An 8505-nucleotide genomic window follows, 5' to 3' on the forward strand; every position below is an offset into this window, starting at 1 on the left:
GGGGGGGGAGGAGAGGGGGTTCTGGGGGAAGGGTTTTTTGGGGGGGTGTTTGGCGTCGAGAAGTTGTCGTAATGATAGGTAATTGTTGTACAGCTCTTGGTGCGCTTCCACACGGCCGCAGTCTGGTGTCGTCTTTTTGCATGAGTTGTTATTTTGGGTGTACACTTCTCTCCCTTCTCCCCTTCTCGCTCGAGCTGTCGCCCACGCTCCATCCATTACCCACCACTACCACACACACACACAAGCGCACACACAAGCACACACACACACGCACACGCGCGCGCGTCAAAGGGCCCCTAACCAACCCCGTCCCCACCAGGCGCGGCCAACATGGACGTGATTCAGGAGGTGGAGTACGTCAAGGAGGAGGCCAAACTGCCGTACTTGCTCGAGTGCCTCCAGAAGACCGCCCCTCCCGTGCTCATTTTCGCGGAGAACAAGCGGGACGTTGACGCTATACACGAGTACCTGATGGTGCAGGTGGGTGTGGGTGTGGGTGTGGGTGAGTGTGGTTGGGTGAGTGCGGGTGTATGGGGGGGAGGTATGCGTAGGCGAGTATGGGGGCTGTTGTGGAGGGCACGAGGGGGGAAACCGCTGTCACAGTGTGGATTTTTTTGGGGGGGGGGGGAAAGCTGGGATATTGCTTGGGTTTTCCCTTCCCCTTCCCCCCTCCTCCCACCCCCCTTGTAACCCCCACCTGCTCCGCACCTCCCAACAGGGTGTTGAGGCTGTAGCAGTGCACGGAGATAAGGCCCAGGAGGACCGCCACGCCGCCATCCACCAGTTCAAGGCGGGGGAGAAGGACGTGCTGGTGGCCACGGATGTGGCGTCCAAGGTGAGGGGTTGGGGGGCGGATGGGGGGCGGGGGGCCGCGGGGCCGCGGGGAATGGGTTTGGGGACCTTCGGAGTGCTGTGGAGGTCTAATTCTGTGTTACCTCCATTGGAAGTGGGCAGAGGGGGAATTATATGGTGATGGTGATGGTGGATTAAAGAGTCAACTGCCGAGGGTTGGTATGGGTGAGGGAGGAAGGGGCCTGGTGGGGAGGGCCACACCAGGGGGGGGAGGAGTCCTGATGAAAGGGGTGAAGGAAGAAGAGGAGGGTCCTTACAGTGAAGGCAAGGCAAGGGAGAGCAAGGGAGGGCAAGGCATGTTAAGGGCCATCGAACCTCTAAGCCAGCCATCACTCAGCAGAGGTGGTCAAGTAAGAAGCGGCTTCTGTTCGGCAAAAGAAAAAAAACGGTTCGGGAGTGGCTCGAACAGCTGCACGGGGATTGGTGTTGTGTGTGTGTGTGTGTGTGTGTGTGTACGCACATGGTAAAGCACAGCTATACTTGGTTGTGCTTAGATTTTTCCAAGGGCTGGCCAGGGGCGTTGCATTTAGGTGGGAGAAATGTTTGTATGGGTAATGGGTGGTGCTTGCCTTAACCATTTTATCCTCTTATGGTCCCCCCTCCCTCTCTTTCTCCTCACACCCACCCCAACCCACCCCAACCCACCCCAACCCACCCCAACCCACCCCACCTCTCTTCCCGTCGGTCTGCCACCCTAGGGTTTGGACTTCCCGGACATCCAGCACGTCATCAACTACGACATGCCCGAGGAAATCGAGAACTACGTCCACAGAATCGGTCAGTTGGGAGCGGATGTCGTGCTACTGCTGAGTGTGTGTCTTATGTGTGTGTGCGGATGTGTAGTGTGCGGAGAGGATGGCAATAGTGGTGGTCGTGGGGTGGTAGGCAGGGTGTATACGGGGGTATATAGCTGTGGGGGTAGGGGGGAGAGATGGGAGAGGTGGGGATAGGGGGGCCCCGCCGGGCCATGCAGGGGCTGGGTGGGGTGCATGGAAGTAACCACACACATGAACGGGTGATGGACTCCCGTCCCCCCCTTCCCCCCCTGGACTATCCGTCTATCTCTGGGTTCTGCTTCTTTCGCCAGTTGTACGTCCTCCCCCTCCCCCCTCCCCCCTATCCCTCATCTCTCAGGTCGCACGGGCCGCTGTGGTAAGACCGGTGTGGCCACCACCTTCATCAACACCAAACAGTGCTCCGAAACCATTTTACTGGACCTCAAACACTTGCTCAGGTGGGCGGATGGGTGAGGTGGGGGGCTGGAGGTGGGTGATTGGGTGGATCGGGTGGATTGGGTGGTGTGATGATGGGGGTAAAGTAGGTGTGAAGTATTTCGGTGCTGCTGGGTGGCTGCGAGAAAGCAAGGGCACGGGATTCTTCACCACCACTGACTTTAACCCGCCTCTCCCGCTTTCGCTTTGTGCGACTGCGACTGCGACTGCGACTGCGACTGCGACTGCGACTGCGACTGCGACTGCTGCTAATGATGTCGCTGGCTTTCCATTGTGCCGCAACCTGGGCTCGCTCCTCGCTTTGTTACCTCCCCTTCCCTCCGCGCTCACTCCTAACCCCCTGTTGCACACACAATACACACACATACATACATACACACACACTGCAGGGAAGCCAAGCAGCGGGTGCCGCACTTCCTGTTGGCGCTGGATGACCCTCTGGAGGCCCAGGTAGAGGGGGGAGGGGGATAGAAGGGGGGATGACGGCGTGCGGGGGCCTACCGGGGCCTACCGGGGCCTACCGGGGCGGGGCCTACCGGGGCGGGGCCTACCGGGGCGGGGCCTACCGGGGCGGGGCCTACCGGGGCCCTATATTATACATGTGTTTCTTTACTGCTCACCAGATCCTGTACTGCCGTACTGCCGGGCCGGGCCTTCCATTCCGCGCTTCCTTCCCACACACCCGCATGCCGGTGTACACCCAAACAGCGTGTGAACCACACGAGCGCGCGTATCCTCCATGGAGAGGCACCCGCATGCAGGCGAAAGTCCAGCCGTGAAACCGTGATCCAAATGTAAAACCGTGGAAGAGGACTTGAAGATTTTACAGAGATAACTATCTATAAGGAAGACTGACTGTCCAACGCCCCCACTGTGCAGCTCCTTCCCCGGGCCCCCGTCTCGCCTCGGCGCTTGCATGCCACAGCCAACGTGGAAGCCGTATGGTACAGCCCCAGTATCCGGTACCGTATGTATGTCTATCGCCTTCAGATGAGGCTCCTGTGCCGCCTTCACTAATCGCCGCCCGCCACCCCCCACCCCCCCACACACATCCTCCCCCCTTCAGCATCACTCGTTCGTGGTTCGCTTCCCTCCCCTTCTCCCCCCCACTTCCTCCGCCCGTCCCCTCCCACTTCCCTCCCACTCTTTCCCCTGCGGCAAGTCCCGCTTTGGTCTCCACCAGTTGTTTCCCGTCGTGGCCTTTTGTTGTGTTTTTTGTTTTCCTCCCTTCCCTCCCCCCCACTTCCCTACACCCCCCACCTCCCTCCCTCCCCGCCTCCTCATTTTCCTCTTCATTGCCACTTCCCTCTCTCCCCGCCACAATCTTCCCAGGCCGAGTTGGAGGAGAAGAGCGGCGTCAAGGGCTGCAGCTACTGCGGTGGGCTGGGCCACCGCGTCACCAACTGTCCCAAGCTGCGATCGGAGGACAAGGCCAAGGTCCGCGGCAACAAGGACTTCTTCGGCAGCGGCGGCTTCGGAGGGGAGATGTGAATCCTGTTTGTGTGTATGCGCGTGTATATATGTGTGTGCGTGTGTATGTATGTGTGCGCGCTGCTCCTTGCCGCTAATGCCGGTGTTGTTGTTGCTGTTTACTTGTGGAGGGAAGGGAAACGGAGGCTGTGGAAAATATGTAGTGTCTTTTCCTTTTGGGGATGGGGAGGCGTTCTGGGCTGTTGGAGGCCTTCAGCTCCATCATCAATAGGAGGGTGGACTACGGCAGGGAATCGGGAGACGAGAGAGTGTGTGTATCTGGTGGTGGTGATGGTCTTTTGGAGGATGGTTTGGGGATTTATCAAAGGGGGGGTCGGTGTACAGTTTGGGAACGTTGGGGCTGTTGGGGGATGCATAGCTCCGTTCGAGCTTTAGTTATGGTGTCGTTTCACGGCAAAAGTTCGTTACTAGGAGGTGGCTGCAAGAGACGTGCTCCTTGCTTCGCAAGCAAAGGAAATGGGAGTTTGACTGGGCGGTTGGGTCCCACCGCGATGACCGTCACGCTGCGTCACGTTGGTTCACGGACGTCTCAGAACTTTACATGTTGGGGAACTTTCCAAACTTGGGTCGCAGGAAGTGGAGAAAGCACAATCCGCAGCCGTCATGTAGTAGTCATGGACAAAAATGGAAAAAACAAGGAGAAAAAACAAGGAGAAGGAAAGAGAAAGGGAGGAATAAAGAGAAAAGGAGGATTGCCCATGTCGGATGCACCGAGGCGTCACGGGATTTTGATCTGCCATGCAGTTGGATGGCGCGCACAATGGTACTATCCTCTCGGTGGACGCTAGTTGATGTGCGAGGTGACACTTTTTCATTTCACGGTAATAGCGGGCGACAAGAGTTTGAGGTTTTGGTTTACCAGACAGACACCAGCAGCGCAGAATTCCCAAACCTCGGGTTTTAAGAGCTGATTAACCTCAAAGTTGGGCATGCGAGGGTACCGATTATAACTTCAATTTAATAGTTATTTCCTGACTAACGCAATACCTTTGTTGCTGGCTGATGTGCTAAACACCCCGCCATGTTGGGTTTTTCAGTTGTTGCTATCACGCTATTGGCGCAGTGCAGCGCGATGGGGCATAAATATTTGTGCCCAGCGGATGAAGCTTTACGCCTTTTTGAGCTGCGCACAAGCTTGGAGGGCGCCAAGGGCCGCACGTTGCATCTGGCCATGTCCTCAGACAGTACGGAGAGTGTGAAAGCTGTTCACAAATTGCTCATCCTAATACAATCAGAGCTGGACGGTGCGCGTAGAACCGCCAGTCATGATCCCTCCTCAAGATCTTCGGGTGATGGTCGGCATGTTGACATTGTCGCACACTTGGGCCAGATTCTGCAGATTGCTGCACAGCTATTACAAAACGCCAAGGGATGCAATAACAACAAAGAAATGCCCGGCATCAACCGCAAGGACAACAGCAGTGGCGACAATAGCACGGGCAACAGCAACAACAAGAACAACAACAGCAAGAGCTGGAACACCTCAGTGCCGAATTCGGCGCAGCCGTCCTCCTGCCCTGCCCCCGCTCCCGAGCTGCTCCAGGGCGACACCCTGTCCTTCCTGTCCTCCGTCCTGCGCACCTACCCCCGCGGGCCGACCAGCCGGCAAGCCCTGGCCAACTGGACCGCAGCCGCCACCGCCTTCCTGCAGGACCACCAACGAAGACAGCGCCAGCAGAGACCAGCAGCGGTGGACCACCATGCGGCGATGGTGGCGGAGGACAGGGTTGAGGATGCGGAGGAGGAGCCGGACGTAGAGGTAGAAGAGGTGCGCGATGGCGACGGCTTAGAAGAATGGTCAGGTAAAGCCTTCGGGCGGGAAAAGAGACGGCTGGCTCGGAGATCCGACGTTATTAGAAGGGGGGAAAATCAGTCCGAGTTGCCGATTCGAAGAAGGCTTGCGAGTGGGACACACCTGAAAGCCTTGGAAGTTGGAAATCGCACCGGCGGCGATAATGGCGGCGATGGAGGCAGCCGCGGCGGGCCAGGGTGCGAGGGTGGCAGCCGCCGCGTCAGCAGCGTGGCTCTCGGCGAAGATAAGTACACGTACGGCACCGATGACGACGACGGCGACCGCACCGATGGCGGCGACGGCGACGGCGAAGTTAAAGGAGGTGCCAATGATGGCACGCAGTACTGTGGCGGTTTGCCGTTTGTACGGCGGGTATTGATGTCGCAACTGCTTTTGGGATGGCTGAGTGATCTGCACCAGGAGATGCTTGGAACGGAGCAGGTGGCGGTGGAGATGTCCCGAATAGTCGCGCTGGTAAGGAGAGTGGAACGAGAGCGGCGTTAAGGTTGACGCTGGGTTCAGTAACGTCCAGTCAGGGCTTGCTGTTGGAACCTTTAATCCCCTTTCCTATTCCGCGCTGCTTTCCCTGAATGGAAAAAAATGGATTGCCTTATGTTTTAATTCTTTCATAACCCTCCTTTACATGGCAAAAGAATTCCTTGTGCACCATCTACTAGAACAGAGAACGTTTTTTGCAACGCATTTTGGATGAAACCCAAAAATATTTCCCCCCCAAAAACAAAATTTCAGGATGACCCAGATCAGATCCAAGCAGCTAACCATTAGGTTCATTAAATGTCATACATGTACATGTCGTACAGGCGTACGACATCCACGTGGAGTCCGTGTCGCAACGTGCCATCATGGAGTTCTTCCACATCTCCAAGGCGGGCGGCACCAGCTGGTACACGGCCGCAAGTGAGGAGCTGAGTGGAGCGGGTGGTGGTGGCTGTTTATGTATATATGTATATCGCTGTTGGGAGAGGTGGTCGGGTTGGGGGTAGGGGTGCTAGTAATGGCAGTGCGCGCTCCGCAGTCACCTTCCCGGCCCCTGACACCGGTCCGTTTTCCGGCACCTCCACCCTTTTTGGACGCCGGGCAGTTGACTTGTTGCACACACATAAACTTCCCTCCCGCATCCTATCCTACTTTCCCCCCTCCCGCCCCCCCCCCACTCCCTCCCCCCAACAACTCCCGGCTTCATGGAACTCCCCGCGTGGCTGTGGTGATCTCCGGATTATGATTGCTGCTGCTACTACTGCTACTACTGCTGCTACTGCTGATTTTATGTCTGATATCTTTTTTACCGTGACTACTGCTACTGCTGCTGCTGCTACTGCTGCAGGAGGGAACGGCTGTCGGAGCCCCGGACGCACCAGCGGCCGTGTGCCCGCCTTTGATGACGACTGCCGCTGGATCAACGGCACTCTGATGCGGCAGCTGGGGGTCCCCGTGCTGCGCAACGGCACAAGACAGTGAGTACGGCTGTACGGATGTCGTTGTATGCCGCGTACCCGTGCCGGATGTTGAAGCACGCGTTCGCGCGCTTGCTTGTGTGTGAGCCTTGCAGTACGGTATGGTAGTGTTGCAGTAACAATAGCAGTAGCAGTAGCAGTAGCATTCGCGCGCCTGGGCCAGTGCTCAGGGTGTGATGACACATACACGCCCACATGGGCCCACATGCGGCGGTGGCGGGCGGGGTTGGGAAGTATCACCATCACTCTTCGTGAGTCTGGAGCCCACTGCAACACCCCCCACACCAGGTTCCACGGACATTCCAGTTTGGGCTGGTAGTGGTAGATGTATGTGTGTACCGGCAATGATCGAGGGAGTCCCACAATCCCACAATCCCACGCCAACACCACTCCACGGCACCGCCGGCCAAGCTCATCAAAATGATGACATCACAAACTCCTCCACCCGCCATTTTGGCAAATCGTAAACATGTAGTACATTTTGTGTGTTATATATGCTTATTTTTGCGCTGATATTTCGGCCGCGTTGGCCACACCGCCACGCGCCAGGGTGTGCTCCCGTTTCGATGTGGAGGGGCGGCTGACCTCCGTTCGAGACTGCGCCGTTCGACTCCAGGCAGCTCGGGCCAACGGCTACCGGTACATAGCCAACGAATACACGTTGCTGGGCGGTACGGATGACATGTACGGCACCCACATCTGCCCCGAGTTTGTCAACGTGATCAACATCCGGTACGGGGACGTGCTTCGGGTTTGCCGTGTGGAAGGGGGGGGGGAGGGGATAAGCCGCACGCAAGGTTGGGCCAATCCGGATTACGAAAAAAACCGTTATGAATAGAATAAATCGAATCGCAGAACCCTGGGGTGATTGGAGGGCACGCAAGCAACCCAACCTTAAGAACCTAAAGAAGCTATAATGAAACGTAATCGAGCTCTTGTCAACGAATTGCCATGTTCGTTGGCAATAATTAACAAACATACAGTAACGAACTGGCCGGCAAACGGCCCTGCCTCAGAGAGCCTCTGGAGAGATTGGCAAGTAATATCAAGTACATGCTCGTACGGCTGCGGTCCGAGCTCTTTCAGAAGGGAAAGTCATTGGAGATATTTAGCAAGATATTTTGCAACGCGTCTGCTTCCGTATGGGAGCTGTACTCGACCCCCGTAGCGGATAACTACAACATACGGTGAGTGATAGGCCGGCGGCCTAGATATAGACGTGTATGGCAGTACATTGTACGGTAATTGTACGGCAAAGCAGTATTCCCCAACTCACGCTCACCTTCTTATGTAGTCAGAGGTTTACATCCTTCCATGCTTTCTTTGCGTGTGTGTTAATGATTTTTTTTGTGTGTGTATGTATGTAAGTGATATTCGGAGCCGCGATGATGGTTTCACAATGCCGATGAAGCCACATTGGAGAGCAACTTCATACCGAAATCGAAGTGAGCTCCGTAGTCACCAGCGACGTGTGATAGACTTTCTGTGAGTATGTATGTATGTATGTATGTTTGCATGTATGTGCGTTTTTTCCACACGCAACCCCCTCATCGCGGATACAGGACGCTGGTGGGCGAGCGTGCCTTTCACACGCCGCTGTACGGCATTGGGGAGGCCCATGAGGCAGTTGCCAAGAAGCTGCTGCTGCAGTACGATTTAATTC

At 56.5% G+C, this 8505-nt stretch overlaps 2 protein-coding genes across 2 annotated transcripts in view; both read left to right on the forward strand.

Moving 5' to 3' along the window:
* Positions 1 to 4095, forward strand: part of VOLCADRAFT_77220 (uncharacterized protein) — an 11182-nt gene extending 7087 nt beyond the window's left edge. The window contains exons 13-19 of the mRNA XM_002956666.1: positions 94 to 127; positions 320 to 480; positions 719 to 835; positions 1551 to 1629; positions 1987 to 2086; positions 2474 to 2534; positions 3417 to 4095. Of these exons, the coding sequence (XP_002956712.1) occupies positions 94 to 127; positions 320 to 480; positions 719 to 835; positions 1551 to 1629; positions 1987 to 2086; positions 2474 to 2534; positions 3417 to 3575 (711 nt within the window). The 3' untranslated portion in view covers positions 3576 to 4095. The remainder of the gene's footprint in view (positions 1 to 93; positions 128 to 319; positions 481 to 718; positions 836 to 1550; positions 1630 to 1986; positions 2087 to 2473; positions 2535 to 3416) is intronic.
* A 501-nt stretch (positions 4096 to 4596) lies between these two features.
* Positions 4597 to 8505, forward strand: part of VOLCADRAFT_107361 (uncharacterized protein) — a gene marked incomplete at its 5' end in the record, with an annotated part of 5781 nt that continues 1872 nt past the window's right edge. Inside the window, 6 exons of the mRNA XM_002956667.1 lie at positions 4597 to 5841; positions 6189 to 6285; positions 6808 to 6842; positions 7459 to 7574; positions 7859 to 8029; positions 8405 to 8411. Of these exons, the coding sequence (XP_002956713.1) occupies positions 4597 to 5841; positions 6189 to 6285; positions 6808 to 6842; positions 7459 to 7574; positions 7859 to 8029; positions 8405 to 8411 (1671 nt within the window). The remainder of the gene's footprint in view (positions 5842 to 6188; positions 6286 to 6807; positions 6843 to 7458; positions 7575 to 7858; positions 8030 to 8404; positions 8412 to 8505) is intronic.

Source organism: Volvox carteri (assembly GCF_000143455.1).
Source record: "Volvox carteri f. nagariensis unplaced genomic scaffold VOLCAscaffold_64, whole genome shotgun sequence".
Lineage (NCBI taxonomy): Eukaryota > Viridiplantae > Chlorophyta > Chlorophyceae > Chlamydomonadales > Volvocaceae > Volvox > Volvox carteri.